Source organism: Cervus canadensis, chromosome 13, assembly GCF_019320065.1.
Source record: "Cervus canadensis isolate Bull #8, Minnesota chromosome 13, ASM1932006v1, whole genome shotgun sequence".
In the NCBI taxonomy this organism is placed as follows: domain Eukaryota; kingdom Metazoa; phylum Chordata; class Mammalia; order Artiodactyla; family Cervidae; genus Cervus; species Cervus canadensis.
In genome coordinates this window covers 51435553-51463140 of record NC_057398.1, presented here as the reverse complement: position 1 = coordinate 51463140, position 27588 = coordinate 51435553, and the positions used below count along the sequence as shown (strand labels likewise).

The 27588-nt window shown below is 39.8% G+C and overlaps 1 protein-coding gene across 1 annotated transcript; it reads right to left on the bottom strand.

The window, feature by feature from the left end:
• Nucleotides 1–1949: 1949 nt before the first annotated feature.
• LOC122451758 (WD repeat-containing protein 26-like) lies at nucleotides 1950–21630 on the bottom strand. Its single transcript, XM_043484669.1, has 8 exons — nucleotides 21529–21630; nucleotides 16723–16863; nucleotides 13368–13487; nucleotides 11309–11454; nucleotides 10945–11023; nucleotides 10547–10676; nucleotides 6745–6930; nucleotides 1950–3992 (listed from the first exon to the last, which is right to left on the bottom strand). Exons 1-8 carry the CDS (start codon nucleotides 21628–21630, stop codon nucleotides 3967–3969), a joined length of 930 nt encoding a protein of 309 aa, XP_043340604.1. The 3' UTR covers nucleotides 1950–3966.
• Between the last annotated feature and the right edge of the window lie 5958 nt (nucleotides 21631–27588).

Below are 27588 nucleotides of genomic sequence, written 5' to 3'. Positions count from 1 at the left end.
CAGTATTAACCAAACCTTAATTCAGAGAGGGCACTTCACATGTGCACGAGACTTTCAGTAAAACTGATAAGAACCCAGAACAGCTGATTCTAGGACTTATTAAGTACTCTCTCTCTTTCATACAGATACAACACACACACACACACACACACACACACACACGTTTTTATACTATTAGTTTCATTAAATCCAGGCTATCTGGATTAAGTAGATAAAGGATGGGTTTTGTTTTTGCAACTATAGAGCAGCTACTATAACAATAGCTTAACAACACCGAAAATTTTCAATTAAGTTCACCCTGTTTTTAGAAAGTGTCTAAGTGTAAATGCAAATTCACCTCTTAAAGTTAGCGGTTTATATTAAATCAGGTATGGTTTTTGAAATGGAAGTCATATTTTCGGGAACAACCCCAAAAATGTTGCTAAAATTTAAATGAGAAAGTAAAACAAAAAAATCAAGATAAACATTTTAGATATGGGACAAAAAGGATATTAAGAAAAATGTCTTCTTTCCTCCCCATTCAAAAGTAGTCATTCTTCTGCTGTGAAAGAAACTGACATGGATGTTTCCCTTTCAAGAGATGTAAGATGCATTTACCAGTGTGAGCAGAGGTGTTAGGGTCAGTTCTCGTGTGCAGGAACCAACATCCTAAAAAAGAGAATTTCAAGATGGGGAGGGGTGGGGAAAGAGGGTTTTCTATTAATGTCATGTAATGCCACTCTAGAGGGACAACACTCCTAATAATAAAAATCACCAAATTACTACTAGTGTGGTTTTAGATTAATAAAATATTGACAAGTCATTTTAATTATTTTTAAAGTTAGGTAATCCCTTTTTGTTCTCCCACCCACTAAAATGGGCCAATTTGTAGGGGCATTTGCAAACAAAATTTCCTCTGTTTAAACTACTTACCTGGTTAAATAGAACATTTACCTGGCCAGTAATAGAAATGTAGCTAGCATGAACACTAATAAAATACAGAAATCAAAACTGAGGCCGTCGTCCCTCCCAGCTAATTCCCTACTCTTAATTCACCACCCACACAACCATTTTAGGAACCCCAAATCCAACACTGTACTATTAATAACCAGTTATTTGGAGGAAAAAGACATTTAATTTCATAGGTGCTCTAGCCCTTGATCAATGAATAGTTAACAACAAAAACATTTTCAAGCACATGGAAATGAGCCTACTAACCTGATTTTTGGAGCCAAAATTCTCCACTCTATTTTGATTTATGTGCAAAAAGTATTGGTACTTTTCAGTTTATACATTTGTTAGTATCTTGCAGCTGGCTTGAAAATATTCTCACCTCAAGCCGAGAGAGACTACAGCACAATCAGAGGTTTTCATTTGACAGCTACGAGTTAGACCATCCTGCTATCAGGTTCTTTGTACCATAAAATCCTAGGTTTCTTCATTTATTTCACTTTTCTAGCACAGTCACTGCACGGCACATGCATGAAATAGACGTTTACAGCAAATTGGCACAGCAAAGTACCAGTATATGCAGAAACTGCCAATTAAGACAGACTTGGAACACAAACTCACCTAGCTGCTACAGAAACCTTTGCATAGTTGTTACTCCGTTTTAATGGAGTTATGTTCTTGTAAAATGTGCCTCACTTTGCCTCCACTTTTTTAAAGTGTTCTTAACTGTACTTCAGAAGCACTCTGAAAACTCAGATCTAGGGGTGGTTGGGTGAAGGACAGTAGACTCTGAGTGCCAAATTGCCCCTGAATGGGCACAAATCCCAGTGAATGTTACAAATGTACCATGGCACACTAATGAAATTTGTAAACAGCTGTGGCGTTTCTATGCCCACATTTTGTTAGTGATGTTACCACAGACATTGGGGTAACTAATGGCTTCAGGGTATACATGGATCACTTAAAATATGAATGGATTTAACTGTACTGAGGTAAAGAGAAGTTGCCACTTAATTATATACAGTTACCAATGAAGATTTTATTCAAGCTTAAAGTAAAAAGTAATTTTAGTTAAGAAAAATGAAGTACCAGATAAACTGTAACATATAGTTATTTTAACTTAGAAATATCAAAACAGGAATTCTTGATTCTCTAAGTGGTGGTCTCTGCAAAATGGAGCTTAAAGAAATCTTTTACATTACCAATTTGATAAAATAATCTGCTGACCACGATCTGTCATCTCCTCTTACTATGAGCTTCTGGGAGAATCCGAGCTATTTTAAGGCCAATTTGTGTTTTTCTTTCTTCTCCCCTTCCCTGACTTGACCATTTCTCCCTGCTACCCTCCTGTTGAACGCCCCCCACCCACACCCCACCCACCAAGGAAGAACTCCTGACATCCAAGCCTTTCTTTTCTTCTTTGTGGATCCTGAAGAAGTCTGCTCATGGTAATAATATAGATTTGGCTGGGTCAAAAGGAAACAGTGTTAAGACTTTTTCTTCACCAAAATCTTATTTTGGAGATATTCCCACTCTTCTCAATGTAACAGCTATGGTCACTATATTCATCCTCTACTGAAAAGGGGAGGGAATTTCAAAGGAGACTAAGTATGTTGTATTCAGCTGTTAACGGGATTTTAAAAGCACAATGTGAACATCAGGCTTTTGGCGTATTTTAAATGTGAAATTCTCAAAAGTGCTTTTCCATGAAGGAAACCTTTCCTTAAACTACACAGGGAGGGGAGAGGGGCACTACCCACAGCACCAGTTTAGAATGAGGTTCAGTGTGGTGATATCTGAGAAACTGAGGAGAAACAGTCTTTAAACTTATGTATCCCTATGTCAAAATATTAAGGGCAATTAGATAAATGATTATGAGGTTTTAAACCCAGTTTAAGTATGTTTCTAACCTGCTGAATTCTTCTAACAAGCTCAATTATACTATAAACTTCCAAAGTGGTTATATCTGCTGATTTCTACTCTCTTGCTAGATGACACCAAAATGATTCCCCAAATTGAGAACTTGGAACAAAATTTGTTGAAAACTTATATGGACTACTGATCTCTCATGTTGGTACAAATTTAAAATTCTCTTTTTGAATCTTGAATTTCTTCAAGATCAGGTACTGATGTTCCTTCAGTAATAAAACAAAAGGGGAATAATCTTCAAAGCACTACTCTGAATTTTCTGTATAATGTCCTTGCAAGTACTGTTTCTGACCATGTCTCATGTGGTATTCCAGAAGAGCATCAGTTTATACTGCGTATCTAAGTCATAGAGGAAACTCTTTTTTAGCTGGTTTAGATTCCAAATGTATACAAATGAAGTCACTTTAATCCTATAAATACTTCTTAATTTATTTTTAAAAAATTGTGCTGTTAACCCTTTTACGGGGCAACAAGCTATGTGAAAAGTACAAAACTTTTTGTCAAATGTAATATTGAGAGTGCTTTTGACATAGTTCACTGGTTTATCATCTGGATCAGTATATACTGCGCAACGGGCAAGGCTAGAATCCATGAACCAAGCTGCAAAGATCTCAAGCTAAATAAGGCGGAAAGATTTGGAGAAACAAAAGAAGGAAATTCTTTCCTATCCAATGTATACTCTTCAGACTAATGCACTCTTTCTATCAAGCCTTCTAAACTGTTAAATAAAGTTTTCCAAACAAGCATTTAAACTTCATTACACAGAAGAGCAACAAGAATGGTATCCTGCCAGACAAAAGGCAGGAGGGAAAAAAATATATATACTGAGTTCAATGGGTAAGCCTGAATGTAGCACAGTTCTTCACAACCGATGGGGGGATAATTCAACACGGTGTCCAACAACGTTCTAACGACGTGCTTCATCTCAACTGGTTACTATGAAGCAAGGTGTAAATGTTTGGCCCCAATCGGGCTTCAGAAATGGTTCTTTTTTCATGACGAGCATGTCAGTCCAGCTATCAATCATGTTTGTTTGCACCAAATCCCAAGCCATTAAAATACGACTAATTTTAAGTTAAACAGAAGTCGTCTGCTCCAAATTCGCCATCAACTATCCATGCTACTGCATTCCTCTGAATGAAGACAAGATGAAATGTGTATTGGCAGAAAAGAAGAAGAGGGGAGGGGGGAGAAAAAAGTTACCAGTTAGAAAGTTTTGAAATCAGCATCATGACATCACAAAATATCTTAACAGTAAAAAACAATCACATCAAGGCAAATTCTTGGTATTTTCATCATGATCATTAAAACTGTGTATCACATCCTAGGCTACATATTACAGTCTAAACCCATGATTATTTTGAATATTGGAGAACCCAAGTGAATAATCATGTTGGAATCTTATACTTTAGAAGAGAATAAAGAACATCTGGCAGTCCAAGGTAAAACTGCATTATAACTATGTACTGGGTTGGCCAAAAACTTTGTTCAGTTTCCCTATTTTACAGAAAAACCCAAATAAACTTTTTTGCCCAATCCAATATTGAATTCTTTTAGTGCCTCAGTTTGAAACTCTGCAATATGACCCTACTCTGTGTGTGTGTGTGTGTGTGTGTGTGTGTGTGTGTGTGTGTGTGTGTGTGGGAAGGACAATGTGTCAACAGCTCTACTGATATAATTCACATACTCTACAATGCACCCATTTAAACTGGACAATTCAGTAGTTATTAGCATATTCACAAAGGATTGTACAACCATCAAGGCAATAAATTTTAAAACATCTTCATCACCATTAGAAGTCAATTAACAATCCTAAGCAATCACTAGTCTGCTTTCGCTTTGGATTAGCCTTTTTGGGATGCTTTCATATAAATGGAACCACAGTAGGTACTCTTTTGTGTCTGGCTTCTTTCATAGCATATTGTTTTTAAAGTTCATCCATGTTGTAGCATGTATGAGTACTTGATTCTATTCCATTTTATACAGTCCTCAAAAAAAATGCAGTATGAATTGTTACTGTTATAATAAAAGGTCAGCAATTCTTTTTGGAACTTAAGTATTTTTAGTTAAATGACTTATAGTATCTTAGGGTACTTATGGTTTTGGAATGCCATTTCCTTAGCTTCATCTACATTTTCCCCAAATGTCTATTCCAAACAGGTATTAATTAGAAAAAATGTTTTCGAGCAGGGGAAAAAGAACTCAGAGGATACCTTAATAAAAGGCATGTAACTAAGTATGTAGTTATAAAGAAGTTGTTTTCTTATTGTAGGTATAAATGAAAATCTTTTAGTGCTATACCCATTTGCAAAGCACAACTGAAAATTGCTTAATTTGACTCAGTTCTTACAACTGGACTAAGTTTGTCTCACCTACCATAATGAGTATCCACAGTAATTTAATTACCAAATAGCACTGCAACTCTTATTCCACTGTAGTGGAGGCACAAACATATCCTTAAAGCTATGTCTAAAATAAATCTACTTACAAGGTAAATCTGTTACTATATACCTAGTATTTTCCTAGTTCTTTGTATCAAATGTTTATTTGAAGAAATAATTTCCAAAATGACTAATAAAATTAGAAAAGCACATATAATCTCAGTTATAGATCTCTAAAGTATCTATGAGTAGGCCTTAAAACCTAAAACGGGACAACAAACACACACAACAGGAATTCAATAAAAGATTTTTTATTTTAGCTAATTCCAGAGGTGTGTTAGTGAAATCATGTCAGGTAGTGACCTACAAATACAAAAAGGCCCTAGAGTAACTCAAGAGTAGTTTTCAAACTTTTTGAGCTGTGTACTCTACATGCTTTTCACCCTTGTCTTTGGCTGTATATCCTCACCTACCAGTGAGATCTGGTACAGTTTGTACCACACAGATAAAAGCACAGAGAACATGCTTTTAAGCCATTTGGGCTACCCTGATAACCCTCCTCCTCTGAGAATAACTGAGAGCAGTTGGTCATCTTTCTTACTAAAACACTTAGGTGGGACACACTGTGAACCAAAAAATCTGTTTATCCGTTTCTAGGTAAATTATTTCTTTCTAAGCAAACTAAATATTTCTGCTCTGAAAAAAGAACAGGTAAGTCATTTACATAAAATTTCTCATTATCTCCTCTTTCTAGCATATCTTGCTCAAGTAAGCTATGTCCTTAACTGTTAGCTTTTTGGCTTTGGGCTTTCTTCTGGTATCTGAAAGTAATGGAAAACACCTTTCCAACTTAGATTTGAAGACCTGGTAGCACTCTACAAGTTAATTAGTCTTGCCATGCTTCAGTTTTCACAAACTGAAAATGAGGACAAAAACACTTCTCCATTTCTCTTGCAGGGCTATAAAGATGTTATGCAAGGCAGTGTATATAAAGGGCCTAGTGGGTTACTAGGCACATAGGTACATGATGAATTCTAGTTCCATTCTCTTTCTCTATCCATCATGCACAGTCCATGCTAGTGTGCTACATGGTATTAACAGATATTCATCTGTAAGGGTAAAACCATAAGCAAGATCATTCTGAAGCTGTTCAAATTTCATATACTAGCTAGTTTTCATAAGCACAGAAGTATAAAATACTTCTTGCCTAATGAAGCAAGATTTTTAGGGAGATTTTGAAAGTGGCAATACTAACTTGCCTGTAAATGAAGTGGTATATTCCTGCTTATTCTCACCACTGTCATCAATAAAACAAACAAAAAAATACTGTTGCATATTAGCTTAATTAAACTCCTGTGGATTGAGATACAGTGTACAATCTTTAAATGAGGGAGAAAATCTATTACATCCTTCACTTTAAAGTACCGCCTAAAAGTGCTCCAATGTTATGATAAAGTAGGCAAGGTTTCACTTGGGAAAACACGAGAATACTGTGCAATGGTACCTTCAATATTCTGGTGGTCTATAAAAGGTGCTGGTCCCCATATCCTAACAGTGCCGTCATCTGAGGCGCTGGCCATCATGGATGGAATCTGCGGGTTCCAGCTCACGCAGTTGACTGTACGTGTGTGCCCTGTCAGCTCCGCAATTGGCAGTTCACTACGTTTGTGCCAGATGTAAACCTTGTGATCTGAGTAGCAGTAATTCAGAAAAAAGTTGGCAAAGTGTAACAGATTAACAAAATTGATGATTTTAAGTTTACTGCTCATTACACACACATTTAACTTATCAGACTTGAAAGGACAACAAAAATGTGAATAATTTAACATATTTTTTGAAAAATCCATTTAAATTTTAATAAAATACACATTTTCCTCCTGTTAAAAATGACAGACTAGCTTGCAAGTCATCACAGAATCTGCAATATTCTCTAATACATAATGTGTAATCACAGTGAAGACCACTGAATATAAACAAATCTAGGATGGAGATAAATTCTATGGAAATAGAGGTGACAGAGAAGCAATGTATCCAAATTCAAATATGGCAATTAAGATGACAGCTAAATGTTGAGTGCTTACAATGTTCTAGGTGCTAAATAACTACGTTATTTAACCTTCATCACCATCAGGAGGTGGTGCTTATCCCTTTTATGGATGGTGACTGATGAACTGCAAGTGTAAGCAATCTGCTCATGGTTAACAGCCGGTAAACGGTGAACCTCGGATTGAAATCCAGGAGGTCCTGCTCACGTGTTTACTTGTGAGGCTAGACAGCTGTCCTACAGCTATATCATAATATACAGCTGTATATTATGTATATTATACAGCTGTATATGACTGTGTGGCAGTCTATTTACAATCTCATCAAGTGCCCATAAAAACCAAAAACCCCAACAACTTTGTTTCTTTGGATAAACTAATCTTCAAAAACAAAACGCAACAACTGTCCAGTATAGAGTAGTCGTTCAGAGTAAGGGCTGCAGTCAGACCATTGGCCCACACTCTCCCTGTGTGGCACACGTCCCACTCCCTGCAACTTTTCTTCTGCAAATGGGGAGTCATACTTACCTCATCATGTTATGAGGATAAAGTACGTCTGTATATGAAGAAATGTTTTGAACAGAGTCTAACACACAGTAAACACCATGTATTACCATAAAGAGTTAACTAAATGTAAGTGATGGTTCTTGAACAGACAGCAGAACCCCAGGGTGAGTTAGAAAAGTGTCCCATCTGAAGAGCTGTCACTCAATTAACATGATCAATGTGGGAACTTTCAGCAGATGTGCTGCTTACTGAGGAAACTTTACAGTGGTGAATATGTAACAAACTTGTGGTAAAAGAACATGCCCTGGTTTCAAAACTCACAAAGAGAAAAAGTTGTAACCACTGTTGAACATTTTTTTGTGTACGGGAAGTGAAAGTTAAAAGGAACTCACTGAAGTACTGAATTTATCTTTCCTAGAAGGTATTTGTTAGTTCAGTCATTTTTGAAAATAATTTTTCTTGAATAAAATAAAAATAACAAAAGGAAAAACAAAATGCCCAGACTAGCTATGCTTCCCCTTGGACAGAGCAAGTCCACAAAGAAAGATTATAGGCTTTCTTGAAAAGTGAGAATGCAACTGAAATCTGCCTACATTTGGATGAAAAACGCTTCTGTGAACACATACCCGAGGAGGATATTTATTGAACATGCAGCAAAAATTAAGAAAGATCTGAGCAGATAAGGTCAGAATGACAGGCCTTCTGATAAAGTTCTGCTTACTTTATCAGTTTAAGGAATCCAGTGCCTATGCAGAGGGAAAAATAAGTTTTTCTCTTTATTATCAGCACAATGAAAAGGCTGGAGTAATGGCCTTTTAGGGAGAAATGCTTCCTATTGCTCTATCTTATGTTGACATTCATGTATTTGGGGGTTTGGAAGGTTCTTAGAATATATTTCTTACAAATAAATGATGAATGGATTACTGTGGACATCTTGGGAGATAGCATATTTTCTATAACCACTTGGTGTTGAAAACATTTTTAGAGCCATTCTAAACCACCTGAGTCATGAGAATCTTAATCTCTTTCCTTCACAGTTATGTTTCATTTTTAGCCCTAAATAGAATATAATGTGGCTTAATTACATTGTTCATAAGGCTTAGTTCTAAAGTTAGTTTGGGCCAAAAAAAAAAAAAAAAGATTGGCATCACTAGGGATAATGGTGGCAATACATATTTTTTAAAAGTACTTCTATGCTATGTATTATTTTTAGAAAGAGTATACGGGATTGTCACAGTTGGTAAAGGATCCACCTGCCAATTCAGGAGACATAATAGATGTGGAGTTCTATCCCTGGGCCAGGAAGATCCCCTGGAGGAGGAAATGGCAACCTATGCTATGGTCCATGGGGTCGCAAAGAGTTGGACACACACAGACACACAAAGATACACATGCCAGGAAGATCCTCTGGAGGAGGAAATGGCAACCTATGCTACTGTCCATGGGGTCGCAAAGAGTTGGACACACACACACACAGGATTGTGAGGCATAATTAAGAGGGGTAAAAAACCCCACCAGGAGCAGGATTAAATAGCGCATGGGGAAGGATCTTCAAGTAGGAGGAGCTAAAAAGCATGTAGAAGGCTTAATATGTTTAAATCATATCAAATAGAAACCAAAGGAAAATCTAGAAGAAAATAACATGATTAAACTAACAGATAAAAAAGATTTTTTGATGGGAAAAAAGTGAACTCCCAATTGTTACCTAGCAAGCCACTGTCTCGTTTCTTAATCTTATCTGAATGACTTTTTTAGGGGAAAGAAAGAATGAAGTCATATGCTTCATGTGAAAAATCTAAATCTCTAAATGTCTCTTTGTCCCAATCCTTAAATACACCTTATACACAAAGGAAAAACTCATGTGTCACCTTGTGATTCTTTTCTACTGAGATCATTTTTTTTTTTTTGGTCAAGAAAGGGAAAATAGAAACATCTCACACAGTAACTGAATGTTACCAAGTCTTCACCAACAGAATCCAGTTCCTTGGTCTATCTTGGAAAACTAGATTCAGTTTTTAAAAAATGACTTCAGTAATTTGCTGCTATAGTACTAGAACAGCGAAGTGGGTACTCAAGAAAATGTGCTGAATGAAAATTTTCAATAGTCTGCCATTATTTGTTTTTATCACCTTAAAATGTACAGCAACTTTTAATACTGCCTCACTTATCTGTGCTTGCATATTTTAAACAATTTGTTTTAAATTAGACTACTTGAGGCACGTGCTTGCCTGATATACTGATGTTATTAGACCAGAGTAAGTTATTAAAAAAGGTAGTAAATTCCATAATTTGAGCTTTTCTGAGACCTTAAGAATCCCATGGTCTCAAAGAAAATCTAAATTATTTTCTTTGGTCATTAAAGAACCACTGAAGATCTGATTATAGTGAATTTTGTCCAAGATCAAGTAAAACATAATTAACCTTGATTTCTAAGATACTATTAACATCTGAAAACCGTTAAGTCTCACAAAAAGAAAAATACCTACAGAAAAGTAATGATTTAACCACATCTTCACTTGACACATGCACCAAACCCACTTCTACACAGCCACAACAGGCACTGCTGATCCGTGACAATGAGAAGGACTCAAACCATTCCATGAAAAGGGACATTAACAGTGTGCTGGATAAGTGACTCATACAATTTCTGATTTAACATCTTGAATTTAACATCATGACTACCTTCACAAATTGAGAGAATTATAGAACTTTCAGTCCATCAATATATATCTGTGAATCAACGGAGACACAATTTACCTTCACTGCCACTAGCGATGAAGTCTTCATTATGGCCTCCAAAACATGAATGAATCGTATAAAACCCTTGTGTAACACCTTGATACTTTCTTACTAAAACTCTGTCTTGCAAGTCCCATAAATGAACTCCCTGTAAACAAAAGAGAATATAAGTATTTATTAACGCAAAAGAATTTTAAAGAGTAACCTGTAACTATGCATTTGCCTGATGAACATTTCTAATTTCTATTTATGCAAAATGCCAATGTCCTGAAAAATTTCCAGCTGACTCCACAAACTTATGGATCAAACACATGAAGTAAAATTTAAGAATTCATAAAAATATTTGTTTATATATACTAAACCCCACAAATTTTAACTAAGCTAAATTTTCCTGAGAATTATGTTAATAAACTTACCTGAGTTGCTACATTTAACAAAGCTAATCGGCCATTCTTTGAAATAGTAAAAGACATAATGGGATGATCTTCTTGTACTCTGTAACCAAAAAATAGTTTGTCAAAACCAACATACTAAGAATCAAGACATTCAAATTATTTAAATACAACAAATTTAAGTCTGTGATCACTATTACATACTATATTTCAACCAAGAAAAAGAATGAGTTAATAATTACTAAGCACCACTTGACTATCCACCCAAATTACCAATGAAACCAAAAACATAATAAAAATAAAACCTCTTCTTTTGAAGAAGCAAGTTCTACTACACTTTTAATACAAATCAGATAACTGTTGTTTAATGGACATAAAGTATATTTACATGTTCCTATCTGTAAGGTCCTCGAAGTTATATCCCCGAATTCGCTGGTGTGTATCTGATGCCAGAACAGTCTTCCCGTCACTCAAGCACCAAAGGCATTGCACTCTCACTCCTTCCCAAGAGTCAAGGAGATTACCATCTAAATCCTGAGGAGAAAACTACTATTAACTTCATTACTGAACAGCACTCAGAAAGCAAACAAAGAACCAAAAGAATCTTTCTTTTCCCCCAAAAGAATCTCTTAATATATCTTTTTGTAATATTTATCTCTTCCTGAGACTGATCTCAACCTAGTTGTTCCTTAAGTGTTTTCAATCATCAAAATTTATATAGGTCAAATTTCATTACAATACCTAAAGGGAGGGGGAAAATCTCAGCAAATCTATCTTCCCTTCTATCATGCATTGATAAATACAATAAATACAAAGAAAGAATCCTTAAGTTTCAAGGGCTCACAATTTTTGGAAAAGAATTTAAACATCCCTTTAAAACACACTATACTGGGATTTGTACTGTAATGTTCACAAGCTGTGACATGTAAAAAGACAACTAACTAACATGAGTTATAGCTGTGTAGAACTTAGGAATCTGTCATGATGTTTTAAAAAAGTCACCAAATTTGTAACATGCTCTACCGAGTAAAGCTCTTAGGGTCATTATCTTCCTGAACATTCAACGCTCTGAGTGGCAATCCTATTTTTACAGGTTAGGGAACTACCAAGTCAGGTACCCTGAAGTATTAAACACTGTAAGGGACGGCAAAGTCAGGAGAAACACACAAGGCCACCTTGAATCCAGGGAATTAAGAACTAATGGCTTAAATGCCAAAATGTACAGTATGGTGACTATAGTTAATAATACTGTATTGCGTATGTGAAAGTCGCTAATAAAGTAAATCTTAAAAATGCTCATAAGAAAATAATTTTTTTGTAACTATGTATGGTGATGTTTATTAACAAGACTTATTGTGGAAATCATTCTGTAATACATACAAATACTGAATTATATTGTCATACACCTGAAACTAATGTAACAATATATGTCAATTATATCAATCAATCAATGAAGTATAGCATTAGCCCATGGAGACAAAGTCCAGACATAAAATGTTTAAATTAGTACATTATAATGGTACTGACCACTTAAAATAATTTAAAGAAAATCAGGGGTGTATCAATAAACTGTATTGGGACAACTGGGGAAAAATTAAATGACTTACAACCATGCTGAGAAAATAGCACACTAGATTCCATGAGTCTTGCAGTGAGCTCAATGAAACTGATAATTTGTAATGGCGACATAGAAGTCTTTATGATAAATGACCTACACTGAATGATTTGATGGGGTTATGATATTTAACTTTAGTCTTAAATAAATCTAGAAGGACCTACTGGAACCATGCTAGGTAGTGGTATGAGACATGAAATCTAGGTAATAGAGAGTAATGACACTGCATTTGTATCATAGTCTACTTTGTCATAAGACTTTTTACCTATTACTTACTTTTATTATCCCAACACTCCAAGATTAATAGAGCAGGTAATGATCAGAAGACACCTCAAATAAAGACTGGAAATTTTCCTGGCAACATTCATCATCACTTTTATTCCTCAAAATTTTAAAGTCAGTCTCCTCATGAAATACAGCATTTTTCGAGGAGGTGGGGGGCAGGGGCAGGTGGGGGGAGGAAGGCCGAGGGAGATACAAAAAATCCAAAGGGCTAAAGACCTCCCCACCAAAGAAATTAAATACTAAACCTTTTTGTCCTATACATAAGAAACTTATTTATTTATAAGAACAAAATGTTTAGTAGGACAATATTTTTTTTAATGTTTCACTAAATTCAAAGCCTATACTTCATATAAGCCCTTGAAATGTTTTTTTAAAAGAGAAAAAGATTCCACAGAAAGTTCTATTGGACAATGTTTATCTTAGACAGTCAAGTGGGTTTTCATATATTTTATAAGTTATCAAGTCAAGTGAATTCTTTATTTTTACAAAACTAAATCTGTTTTTAAGTAAATTTGCAGGCATCTGAAGTAGGGCACTAAATACTCACACATTGATAGAACTGCCCACGCTGACCTCCAGTCACAAAGCGTTTCCCATCTGGATTCCAAGCCACACTTGTTAAACTGTCTTCATGAGATTGGCTCATTTTTGTCCTTAGCTCTCCCGTCTACAAGGAAACAAAACTGTGGATGAGATCTTCAAGATACTCCTCTAAAGGGAATGTATAAAGAAAAACAGAAAAAGGATAGTAACTGGGATATCTGGTTAGTTTAATACTCCTAATTAGTGAAGTAAACTGTTTAAATTGGCCTTATAGAACAATACTATAGCATTCAAAAGAGAAATTAAGTACTTGAAAAAAACTCAGGAGTCAAACAAAGCCTGGCATAGGTGATTCAAAGAATAGCTATGAGATAAACTTCAAACAGAAGTCTAGTCTTAAATCAATTACATGCATAAATTAAAACAAGTAATTTTCCCCAAGTACAACGATGAAAAGCCCAGCACGACATACCTATTTCTTCTGAGTTCTCACTTCTCCTTAGTTCACAGTTCTTTATTTTATTCTAAAATTGTAGTTCATGCAATTAGCAACTCCTTAAGAACATGATTAATAGGCAGAAAAACTATGCCCTTAAACTAGGCCAAGAGTGTAGGCAGTCTAAATTATGTTAATTTCATATCTGATATGCTCAAAATGCAGAAGGGAAAATGGGAAAACAAAAATTATTTTTCTGATATACAACTTTATTTCAATTAAAAGTAACAGAAAAGAGTGAAGGACATTTGCACTGTTTAGCGTACTCATTTTAAAGCATTCCCAACTAAGTAAGACTATTTAGTTGGTTACAACCCTCAGATATCCTCCTGTTATTTTTTCTAAGTTATTCAACTTAGAAGGTAGACACATACCAGTTAATCTAGTCTTGATTCCATTTTGTTCATGGATTAGAAACAGGATCTGAGAGATTAGAGCTGCCCTTGGGGTAATAAAAAGTACATGGGCATAATTTTCCTGTGAGAAATGGGTAATCAAATTAAAAAAAAAAAAAGAAGAAAAGAAAAAAAAAAGGGTGCATGATCAGGAAATGGGGCCAAGTAATAAAAGCAAAGAGGGCATAAAAACCAGAATGTCTTCCTTACACTGAAAAAGAAAAAAAAATTCAGCAATCTTAAACCCTTCCCCCATACTGTTAACTATTCTCAAGTCACGATCTTTTGCGATTGTGCAATATAAATGGGTAAAAAAAAGAACGTTTAGAAACACAAATACACATGCAACAGCTGAATCTTCAGCATTTTCTATTTACAGTAAGTTCTGAAGGCAGAAATGGTCTTTTCCTCTGTTATGCTCAGGACTGTTCTGAGTATGAAGCCATTACAGGTATCCCCAGCTTTTTGAAAGTTTGCCTTGTACCACTTAGCTTTTACAAAGATTTACATTAGTACCTGTTTTTGCCAACCAAAAGACATCTGAAAAGGATGTCTGCTTTTACGAAAAGTGTCTGTGGAAAGTGAAAACAGAGTTCCGTGTTTCGCGGGGAGCTATTTCAGAGGCAGCATGCACTCTAAGCCTGAGAGTGGCTCCTTCCCAGGAACTACAGTCAGCATCTCAGCACCAAGTTGCCATGGCTTTGAGCTATGTGAGCACCTGTGCTTTATCTTGATTTATTTTGTGCATCCTTTAGTAAGATGTGTCCTAAGGTAACTGCTTCTTTATGCCATTGCAGCTTATGAAAAATTTCACAGGAATAATTACTTTCAGATAGCAGGGGAAACCTGTAATTAGGAATCTACATAAAAATTCAAAGGAGCAACTTTGAAAACTGACTTAAAAGGACCACCCTTTTAGAACAAGTCTATAACATAACACACAGTAAAACAGTTAAGCTAGAACATAGTTTAACTGTCCAGAAATTCAAAATTGAATTTAAAGAAGACTACAAAGGCTGACTCTCTGTTGTGCGACTATGACCATGTACTTCTCCTCCCTTTGAGGGGGCGGAAATTGTCTTTTAGGTCAGATTCCTTTTAAGCTTGTTTGAGAAGCCATCTGATCTACTCTGTGCTTTGCCACCCTGAGCCCAATCACAAATACAACACTGATTCAACACTAGTTTGATAAAAAAGGCCTAGGCACATTTTGGGAACAACTGGGAATTTTTAAATTATGACATGAATATTAGGGAATTATAGCTAAAATAATTAGAGAATTATAGGTAAGATAATGGCATTTGATTATGTAGGAGAAAATTACTGTTAAGGAGATACATGTTTAAATACTTAGTGGTAGAATATCATCTTAATTTACTTCCAGATGTTTTGGGTATGGATATATAAATATGTATGTTTGTATGCATGCATGTATATACACACAAAATGTAACAAAATGTTAATAACATCATCTGCTGAATCTATGGTGGCATGGATACAGGTCATCCTATATTCATATTTCAACCTTTCTCAATATTTCAAAATTTTCTTAATAAAGAAACTGGGTTGAAATATAAATCGTACTGTAGAATTAGATTTATGGCACATCATCTTCAGGTACATCTTAGCATTCATCTGTCTTCTATACCATCTTATTGAGTCATTTCTATGGAGCTTTTATCTTTACTCTTGATAAAAATCAACTTACACATGGGTCCCCAAACTCAAAACCATATCCCATCAGCTTATACTTATACACCCAAACTGTAGCCCGAATTATTCCCCTGCCGAGAAGTTTAAAAAAAAAAAAAAAAATCATCTAACCAGTCAGCTTGTGGAAGAAACTTAAAAAATAATTTTAAATGATTAACTAGAAGGTTTCCAAAATAGAGCCAACAGATGACAGAGTAAACTCAGTGCTGAGTTTTTCTAAAATGGAACCCTAGATAAAGTGTTTAAGTTTTCATTTAGAAACTATAATAAAACTCTTGATAGTAAGTACTGCAAACATCATTTAAATCTACTAAATGAGATTGTAACATTAAATATAGGTAAGGAAATGGTGCAATTGCCACTGGAATGGAAAATTTGGTGTCATGTCTCGATGTTTTCACACTTGAAAAGTAAGTTTTGTATAAAACTGTGCAACCATAAAACAACTGTAAAATCTTTATTGAGGTACAAAGTATCACAGTAAAATAGTACATATTACACACTACAAAGTACAACATCCCTAAAATACCTACTGATCATTCTTTCAAAAATGCTATTATGCTCAACAAAATATTTAAATTTATAAATCTGGACACCTGGGTTCTATCTGATGAATTAATTATCTTTTATAAGAAATACATCATGGGAATTTAGGTTGAATGATTTGGTTCTACAGATCATGAATAAAGTTATAATGAAGATGTGCAGTACGATTATACTTCACAAAGACTAAACCAAGGATGAAATTTGCTCACTTGTACATTCCAAAGCCAAAGCTCAGAGCAGTCATCTGGGCCACAAGCAACAAGATAGTTGTCATCAGGACTCCATGCAATATAAGAAACGCCGTAAGCATGTCCTTCTAATGTTTTAAGCAGTTTTAGAAGGTGTGTATCCTAGGAGGGAAAACAGACAACTTAGCTAACTCTTATTTCTAAAGTCACTGTTTTTTGGGCATAAGAATTTAAATAGTTACAAAGATGTGCTTTGATAATATAGTTTAATCTGAGGACATTTTCACAGATTTTGCCAATTCCCTGCCCCTAAGAGAACCTCTAACTTGCTTCATAAAGACTCATTCATGCTGCAACATCTGTTAAGCATCTATTACACACAAGGGCACTGAATGCTACATGGAAATAAAGATGACACAGACTTTGTACTTAAGAAACTTTCAAGGAAACTTAAAACAGGTATATTAAAAGCTATCCCCTCCTTTTAAAAAGTTTTAATGAGTATCTTAGCATAAAATTCATCCCTTTTAAAGTATATGATTCAGTGGCTTTTAGTATATTCAGAGATTGTGCTACCATCACTACTATCTAACCTGAGAACATTTTCATCACCCCAAAAAGAACCTCCATACTAAGTGGCCGTTATTCCCTATTCTCCCTTCCTCCAGCACTGGGAACCCCTACTTTCTCCATGGATTTGTCTGTTATGGACATTTCATATAAACGAAATTATACAGCATGTCAGTCTTTTGTAATTGGCTTCTTTCACTTAGCATGATGTTTTCACGGTTCATTCCTGTTGTGGAATATATCAGTATTTTATTCCTTTTAATTGTTGAATAGTATTCCATTTTATGCCTATACCATATTAAGCAACATTTGGATTGCTTCCACTTTTTGGCTATTATGAATGCTGCTGCTACAAATATATGAGTTTCTGCACAGACCCATGTCTTTATTTCTCTCGGGTATATGTGTGGGAGTAGAATTGCTAGGTCATATGCCAATTCTGTGCTTAACAATGTGAGGAGCTGCCAAACTGTTTCTTAAGTGTTTAAACCATTTTACACTCCCACCAGGAGAGCTACCACTTATTTGGTGCTAATCAGTATTAGCACTATTCACAATCAATCTCATTTAAATCTCATAAATCTAAAAGGTTAAGAATTATTCTCCTCCCCCATATTATAGGAAAGGACATGAAGATTGAGAAAGGTTAGAAACAACTTTCCTTTATTGACAGTATTACCAGGAATTTGAACCTGAGGCGCCTGACTCTAAAGCTATATAGGATGAAATATATAAACTGCAAACATGGAAGTGGCAAATGAAAAGACTGGAAAAACTGACATCTTTATTTTAGACTGAAGGGCTAAATCTTATCCTGCAAGTGAAGAACCACTTATGATTTTTAAGCTTGGGAATATACAATATACTTGGCTTTAGGAAGAGAATTCATTAACAGTGTGGAAGAAGAATCAGAACAAAGAGAGACGCAGAGTAAGGACACTCCTAATGAGCCAGCACAACAGCCACATAGTTAAGACAAGAAATGGGCCTTAAACTAACATGGTCAGGACTGAAAGAGGTTGTGGGACATAAAACTGACATGACAGGATGAGACAAAAAATGTTGAAAGACTGTCTCTAAATTTCTGTTTTAGGGAATAAAGATGAACGTAAACAGTGTGAAGGAAGCAGAATTTGGGAAGACTAGACTAATGGAGACCAGTTTTGGTTAATTCCAATGCTGATGGAAATTCCAATGGTGATGACCTACACCAGTTAGAAATGGGTCTGGAACTAGTCTGATAAAACTAGATTGGGAATTTGTTCTGAAAGTTCAAGTTTACAAAGCCATTACTTCTGACTCTTCTTTGGGAAGATGCTAATAGGCCTGGGGTATTAGATCATAGTATCATTAGGTCAAAGTAGCTTGCATAATTTAATAAGCAAGTCAAGTCTTTTGGACTAGCCCAGTATCTTCTAGGAACAAATTTTCATTCATAGTGGTGTTTTAGATGTACACAAAGATTCGCTTCTAAACTAATGACAAGCTACTATAGAAGTATTTAACTAAAAACCTAGTAATTTCATGCACATTAATTAAAAAATAGAAAGATGTGAAAGGAAAAGTTGAAAACAAATGAGAATATTAATATTATATCTTCAGAAGTACAATGTCTTTATAAAGAGTAACCTATTCCAAATGGTAATATCACATTCATGCAATCCACTTAATTTTGCCTGGATTCTGAGGAGGGGAATGGGTAAAGTTCTTTACTGGGAAAAAAGGTAAAAAAACCTGTTAAAAGAAACTAACCACTGGAATAACATCAATTCAAATATTAAGGTACTCTCTATATATTCTTTCTATCCACTAAAAATATACATTCAAAAACAGAACTGATTTTCTTAACAAGTTTTTCAAATAGTATTTGACATAGAAAAATACCATGATACCAAACTCTAAAACACACTGTATCTCATATTTAAATGTAAGCACTGACTCTGCATTTCCCAAGCTAATCTGGACATAAAAGCCCTTTACATGTAACCACTGTTAACATTTTACATAACCAGTATTCTCATAAAAACACTTTGGGAAACACTGGCATAAAAGTCAGAACTCTTTGGCAAAGTATAGAAGATCCTCCTTGATCTGTTTGCTACTTACTTCATGAACCTCATCTCCTAGTCTACAGAGTCTTCACCCAAACTGCCCAGTCACGTCATCTTTCACCTGAGGGCCAGCTATAACGTCTTGCCTAAATAATATAATTCTCCTTCATCTCAGGCTTACTTGTCATACTTTCCCTTGCTTTCCAATTCCAATAGGATCTCTTTTTTGAGTTCCTGTAGCATTCACTAAAGAATAATTACATGTATTATCAGGAGCCCAGTCTGACTTCTATCAAAAAGGTCAAGCACACAGCAGATCTGCAAATTCGGCTGGCAGATTCTAGTACTCTTTTATTTTATTCTATTTTGCCTTACCATGCAGCTTTCAGGATCTTAGTCCTCCAACCAGAAATTGAACTCATTTCCCCTGCAGTGGAAGTGTGGAGTCCTAACCACTGGACTGCCAGGGAAGTCCCTCTAGTACCTCTTTACTAAGGCTCAGCCCAAATATAATGATGGTACATATGCCCATATATAATGATGAGTAGAACTAAGATTTTTTATGTGCTGACACCCATGCTAAGCACTTCTCTGCTTGGCCCTGCTGAATCCCTGAAGAGGCATTCCAATTGCCCTCACTTTACAAAAGGGAAGATGAGGCACGGAGGGGTTCATTAACCTGTCCAAGCCATACAGCTGGGAAGCAGCATTTGACTCCACACAGAGGGGTCCAGAGGCAGACTCTAACTCCCTCAGCAAAGCTCAGCTGCCCCCCACCCTGCTCCTAGCCTCTCATCCGCAGCCAACAAGACCCTCCCTCTCCCGGGCCCCACACCCACGGTCAGCTCACATTCTTATTCTAGGGGCAGAGGTGGAACTCTTGCCTCTTCTTAGCCTGGGCCTAGTGACAGAACAGGGTTGATGTGGGACTCTCTGTGAGGAGCCTAATTTTGACTTTTGCAAAATTGGGCACTAGGTGTGGACCTGGTCAGGGAGGTTTAACACCCAACAGAGAGACTGACAAGCAGACCTGACAGCTCCCATCAGGCCAATGTGTGTGTGTGTGTGTGTTGGGGGTGGAGGTGGAGGTGGGGAGGGAGGTGTCAGGGCAGGTATCCATTCAGAGGTCTAGGGTCCAGTCCTAGTTGGCTGTTTTTTGTTTTTTTTTTTAATTTATTTATTTTTTAATTGAAGGATAATTGCTTTACAGAATTTTGTTGTTTTCTGTCAAACATCAGCATGAATCAGTCACAGGGATACATATGTCCCCTCCCTCTTGAACCTCTTCCCTCCCATCTCCCTCTCCACCCACCCCCCTTCTAGGTTGATACAGAGCCCCTGTTTGAATTCCCTGAGACATACAGCAAATTCCCATTGGCTATCTATTTACGTAGGATAATGTAAGTTTCCATGTTAGTCTCCTAGCTGTTTTCTTCTTGAAGATGCCATGGGCTGGCTCCTTGGAAAAAGGACCCATTCTGAGCATGCCACATTTTTAGGAGCTGCTGAGCTAGGCGCCCTCTGATGGTCAGTGGTGGTAACACAGCTGACCTCTGCTCTCCAACTGAAAGCTCCAGGAAAGCTGGGACCTGGGATGTGTGGGCATCAGGCAAAGAAGGGCCTTCCAAAAAGAAAAAAGAAAAAAGGAAAGGCCTTACAGTGGGCAGAGAAGGGCCTGGTGGAGAGGTGAGCACTTCCCCCTACTCTCCCCAGGCTGCCTACTGTGGGGTAAAGCCCCTGACAAGCCCATCTTCTGTGCCCCCTATGGGTAGGGCCATCCCTCATGGGGCCAGTGGTAGGAACAGGCCAGGCAAAGACAAGGGGACCCTAATGGTAGTTCTCTAGTGAAGCAGAGCCGGACCAGCCCTGGGAGATTCAAGAATGCTGCTGTTTGGGAAAGCCCTCCCCACCCATATCCTGGGGACAGCTGGATGGGAAGGGATGTTGCAAGAGGTACTACATGATGGGAGCCAGCTAATCTGGCTAAACCAGGCTCCTGCTACTGCTTCTGTACCTTGGAGCCTCATTTCTTTATCTGTGAAATGGGCACACTGGCGATCTCAGCGGTCACTGCTTTGTGTATCTGGACTCAGATTTCAGAGGGAACCTCTCTGCAGGGTGATTCTGGCAGTGCCCAAATCTGGTCTGAAAAGGGGAGATTCTCTCTGTGGGTAGAGGAGGACAGAATGGCCATGTGAAGGCCCACGTGACCTGAGGTAAGCAGCCTGGAAGTCCCCAGAGCCGTGGGCCCCAGCCCTGGGCTCTGACAGGGGCCCACCGTCTCTTTCACATACTTGGTGACAGCCATCATCAATCAGCTTTTGTCCTAGACTGACTGTAAGCTGCCCCCACACCTAGCAAGTTGCCTACACACAGTCAGGGTTCAACAAGTGATGAATCCTGGGGACAGAAGAATCTCAAAGTCATCCCTGCCAAACCCCTGTCTAAAGGGACCGTGGAGCCCCCTGCAGGCCCATTCCTCACTCTCCCCAGGTCTGTGACCCAGCAGATTTTGAGAATGAGTATTTCACAAGTCCTTATGTAGAACAAGAGCATAAGGCCATATACCACATGTCTAAATATTTAAGTTATAAGCCAAGATTAAAAGAATAAGCTTAAAAATTAATAAGATGTTTTCTACACCCTAACTCTTGATGAATATAACTTCACAAAGATTTGGAGGCCAGGTTCCACTTCAGAAGTCTCAGATTTGGGGGCTTCACACTGGTGCATGGCAGCCTGGGTAGCGACACTGACTGCCTCTCACCTCCCCTCCCTTCCCACCCTCCACTCTACCCTGTGTCTCCCACTTATGTGCCTGAGGGCTGGGGTGCCTGGGTGCTCACTTTCTCTCCCACAAACATCCCTGGGGCCAAGGGCAGAGCTTCTCAGCCGGGACACTACTGACCTCTTGGGCCCACCTGTTGTTGGGGCCATCCTGTGCACTGTAGGATGTACGCACCCTACATGCCAACCCTCCTCCAGTTGTGAAAATCAAAAAATGTCTGCATGCATGCTCAGTTGCTTTAGTCATGTCCGACTATTTGCCATCCCGTGGACTGTAGTCTGCCAGGCTCCTCTGTCCATGGGATTTCCCAGGCAAGAAAACTCAAGTGACTTGCCATTTCCTTCTCCAGGGGATCTTCCTGATTCAGGGATCAAACCAGCATCTTTAAGTCTCCTTCATTGGCTGTGTGCTTAGTCGCTCAGTTGTGTCCGACTCTGCAACCCCATGGACTGTAGCCCGCCAGACTCCTCTGTCCATGGGGTTCTCCAAACAGGAATACTAAAGTGGGTGGCCACGTACTCCTCCAAGAGATCTTTCCGACCCAGGGGTCAAATCCAGATCTCCCGCATTGCAGGTAGATTCTTTACTGTCTGAGTCACCAAGGAAGCCCTGGTAGGCGGGTTCTTTACCGCTAGTGCCACCTGGGTGGGGGGACAGCAAAATCACTCCTCCCACCTCCTTGGGAATCACTGACCTAGAAGTGTGCAATCCTGAGGCCCACTCAGGTCAAGGGCCATCTGGGCAGGGAGTCCCAGGGTATGGTCAGGAAGGGGCTGGTCTTTGGGCGGACACATCCCCCTGGGCAGGTAGAATCCTCATCCTGTAGGGAGTGGCTGGCCAGAGGAAGGCTGTCTGCATGGCCACAGTGATGGGGAGGCCATGGAGATAGCTGGTCCCCTCATGGCCCAGTGTTGACTAGCTCAGTGCACTTTCAGAATGGAGCTAAAACCCTTCCCCAGATACCCACCCTCCAGCAGCCTGCCCAGGTCCTAGAGAACGGATGACTCCTTCCTCCCCGACTGCCTGTGGGGTCTTTAAGGCTGTGTAGCCCCCAAGTCACCCCTCAAGTCAGCTCCTAACTTCATGGAGGTCCCCGATTCCTTTGGTGATCCACCAGGGCGACGCATGGCTATTTTGGCAGTTCAGGGGCGGGGAATGGTGCTTATTTTAATCGTTCCAAGTGCTTTGCATATGTACTTAGAAAAAAATTATAGCACATCGGGCCTATGTTTTCACTCATGTCTTAGGCAGAGGATAGGCATTTAGAGGTGCTGATTTGCTACTGGCCAAAGATGGTGCAATCAGTGAGAATAATGGCTAGAGTGAATTGAAACCAATGAACTGTGCTTATGTCTGTGACTTTATAATGACATTTACAACAAAACAAAGCCTCACAGTCACCATTGGATAGGATGAACGTGTGTTTAGGTTTGCTGAGTGTTCTGATTTATACCCATTGCCCTTTTACTTGCACACGTATCCTAGTTTGCACGATAAAGTCACAATAAATCATATGGTCACCCCACCTTTGCAGGATGCAGGCTAACTAAATCATTATTTTGAAAACTGGCAAAGGGAATGGATGCAGCTTTATTCTATCTTTCCTCTCCAAACTGAATCTCAGGGGAGCCAAGTAACTGTTGACTTAACAGGAGCAAATTCAGCTTCACAAAGTAAATAAGCTCATGAGGCCTAGTTCTTTCTACAGATGAAGACTCCTTGAGGGGCCAGCCCTGGTGGGGGCCACTGAAATTATACAAGAAACACTGACTGACCCTGTGGATGCAGACTTGCAGGAGGCATGCGCACAGGGGCTGCCTAGTGCCTGCCTTCCCCTCCCCCCAGTGCTGAAGCTCACAGCTGTGTTCACGAACGAACTTAAAAAGGACAAAACATAAAGCCAAACATCTGGGCCCCAAACCCAAGTGTGTGACACAGAGGGGAGGACATGCTCCGTCACAGAGGCGTGTATAGAGTGTGGAGTACTCAGCCGTAGCGGCCAATGTGGGGCTACAGAGCAAGAACTGTCGAGAGAACCAGTGCTCAACTTGGTTGCGTTAATAGAAGCACAGTGTCTGAGACAAGGGAGGTGAAAGCCTTTTTTCCCTGCTAGGTTCTGCAAAGCGTGGCGGAAGCTCTGGCACAAAGGATGTGCAAGCTCTGACGAGGCTGACTTTATGGACAAGGGCTGTGGAAGGCTGGGAGTTTGCTTGCCGCCTGACCTACCACCACCACCCCCGCCCTGCCCCCCGCACAGTGGGAAGCAGGGCAAATGGGAGAGGAGCTCCTTTGGTGTTAGCTGAGACAGCACGGGGCCTTCACAGAGCTCTGGCCAGGTGAGGGAGAGGTGAGAGGCAGGAAGGGTGTGTGTGAAGGGACTACGTGCCTCCAGGCCCCCTTTGTGGAGCCTCAGAATTTCCCTATATTTTTCTTGCTAAGGCTGCCATAACGAAGTGCCACAGTCTGGGTGGCTTAAACGAGAGCAATTTACTTTCTTCCAATTCTGGAGTTTAGAAGTCCAAGACCAAGATGTCAGCAGTGTCGGTTTCTTCTGAAGCCTCTCATCTTCACGTGGAGATGGCCTGAGTCTTTATTGAGTTGTCCCCCTCTATGTGTAAGTGGCCATACATCCTCTTTTTATGAAGACAGTAGTCTTCCTGGGTGCTGGCCCCCTACAGACCTCATTTTAACTTAATTGCCTCTTGAAAGTAACTCTGTCTCCAAATACAGTCACATTCTGAGGTACATCCCTAAGTATGAACCTTCAAGTTGCAAATGTTCAAAGATGCTAATGTGTGTCGTAGGTCCAATTATGTAAGTTAGTTCACTTGTCTGGTGTACTATAAGATTAAAAATGTTTTCTTTATTTTTCGTGTTTGTTTTTTATGTATTATTTATGTTAGGTTTATAAACCTGATACACTGCAGCGCTCTATAGTTGCTTGTGTTAGTTGGGTACCTAGGCTAATTTTGTTGGACTTAGAAACAAAGTTCTTGAAACAGCACTTGTTCGTATGTTGAGGACTTACTTCACTGAGGGTAAGGACTTCAACATTTGCACTATAGGCTAAAGAAAAGAATGGGGCTAACATGTAGCTTAAATCTTTACAATCCCTTTATCTTAAATTTCAAGATTAAAATGGACAAATTCTCATTTTATCTCAAACATCTCTACTATCTAAATTCCCAAACTCTCCATTTTCTCTACTCTCCCAGATTCATATGAACAAAAAACTTTCCCCAAAATTGGAGGGGACACAGTTCAGCCCTTAGCCAACCCAGGGACAGACCCACGTAAAGAAATTCCACTTGTTCAGAGAGGCAGACACCCCCCACTGGGAACTGACCAGCCCCTGTTCTTGTACAGCCTCAGCCCACTCCCAGCCACGTTACCCTAACTGTGGAGCTGGTCCCCCAGTATGTCCTCATCACCAGGCAGGACCGAATCTGTCTCGGGAACTTGCTCCTGTCGTGTTCTGTGCCCAGAGCCCCAGGGGCATGCCCCTTCTCTACACTATCCCTCTCCTCCAGTTGATCTCTGCATCTGCACACATTACCTTCTGGGTCACGTTACGACCTGTCCTGGAACCCTGATGAGCCCTGGCCCCCAGCCCAGCCCCTGCTGCCTCTCAGTTGGAGTAGCGAGAAGTCTGGCGTTGGGCAGCCCTGATTCTGGCTTCCCTGGGCACTGTGGGGCTCTGCCCAGCAGGTGCCCACATCCCAGCCAACGTACCATCTCCTCGCTTCCCTGCCTGTCTCCTCCTCTGCCTGCCAGAACCCAGCAAGGAGAGCTCTTCCAGGCCCCTGGTCAGGCCACAGACCCACACCCCGCTGGGAAGGGCAGGGCCCCGGTGTCAGACCCCCCGGGACCCAGGCCTGCCAGGGCACCACCGCACAGCCGGGCCTCGAAGGACCGGGGCTCCCAAGGCCCCGCCAGCGAGACACGGAGTCCCCATCCTGAGTGCAGTGGGGAGAGCACTTTGCTTTGTTGAACATTTGTTGGCTTTTTTTTTCCCCCTTTTTAATGTTCAAGCTGTCAAAAAAGTACGTTTGCTGAGTTTGGCTGTTTGTTTTGGATTGTTGTTCTCTGCAACAGCCCTGAAGGGGAGGAAGCGCCTGCTCTGCACAGCCGGAATGGTGGGCAGTGAGCCGCGGGGTGGCCAGCGCGCCAGGGACGGCTGTCCTTGCTGTGTTCACGGAGTAAACCCCTGGGGCTTGAGGGACCCAGGCGCCCATGATGCCCACCCTAGCCTGAGCCCGCCCTGCATTGCCTCAAAGTGGCCCTGGCCTTCTGTGGGCCAAGCCCCATCATGTGAGTGCCAGTCACCTCCTTCCTGCTCTTTCCAGCTCAGACTTGCATGCATCTCCCTCCTCTGTGTGGCATCTGGACTTGAAGTGACATTTTGTGTCATGAGCTGTAAAACAGTCCATTGACAGCACCAGATTTGGGAGAATAAAAGACATAAAACTAGGCACACATTGAGCCTAAGATGCACTCTGATTTCAACATGTTAAGTGGGTGGAAAAGAGTTTATAACCCAAGAAATCTGACGGTAATCCCTTTGCTGAAGGCCTTGCAGCCAGGTGGCCACAGAACTGAGAGAACACCTCCTATCCGCCCCCACACCCCACAGACTCCTTCTGTGCATGGCTGTGGAGCAGGCTGGCTGCCAGAGGCATCTTGGTCCCAAGAGTACCTGCCTCACCTTCCCCAGGAGCCCAGGCAGTGAATGAGAGGCTGGTCTGGCCCCCTCTGGGAAAGGGGCCTCTGAACTGGGGAAGGGGGCAGACACCCGGTCACAGCACCCCAGCCCTGTGCCTATGCTGGAGGTGACTGCACTGCTGGAAATGCCAGGCCTCCTGTGATGGTGTCTCCACTCTGGGCCTGGCGAGTGGACCTTTGCTGGTGTGGGCAGCCCCAGGGTCCATGCCATCCTCCCACAACAAGGTCCTCACCTCCCCTTCCTGCTCCATTTGAATGGGAGGGGATTTTAAAGTCTGAGGCCCCTACAGCAAGATAGGCAGCCAGTGTGAGAATGGCCAGGTGAGCAGAGGGAACCTGGGTGGTGGTGGTTGTCATTCAGTCGCTAAGTCGTGTCTGACTCTTTGAGACCCCATGGACTGCAGCACCCCAGGCGCCCCGTCCTTCACTATCTCATGCAGTCTGCTCAGATTCATGCCCGTTGAGTCAGTGATGCTATCTAACCGTCTCAGTCCTCTGCGCCCTCTTCTCTTTTTGCCTTCAGTCTTGCCCAACACTGGGATCTTTTCCAATGAGTCATCTCTACATCAGGCGACTAAAGTATTGGAGCTTCAACTTCAGCATCAGTCCTTCCAATGAATATTCAGGGTTGATTTCCTTTAGGATTGACTGGTTTGATCTCCTTGCGGTCCAAGGGACTCTCAAGAGTCTTCTCCAGTACCACAGTTTGAAAGTATCAATTCTTTGACAATCAGCCTTCTTTATGGTCCAATTCTC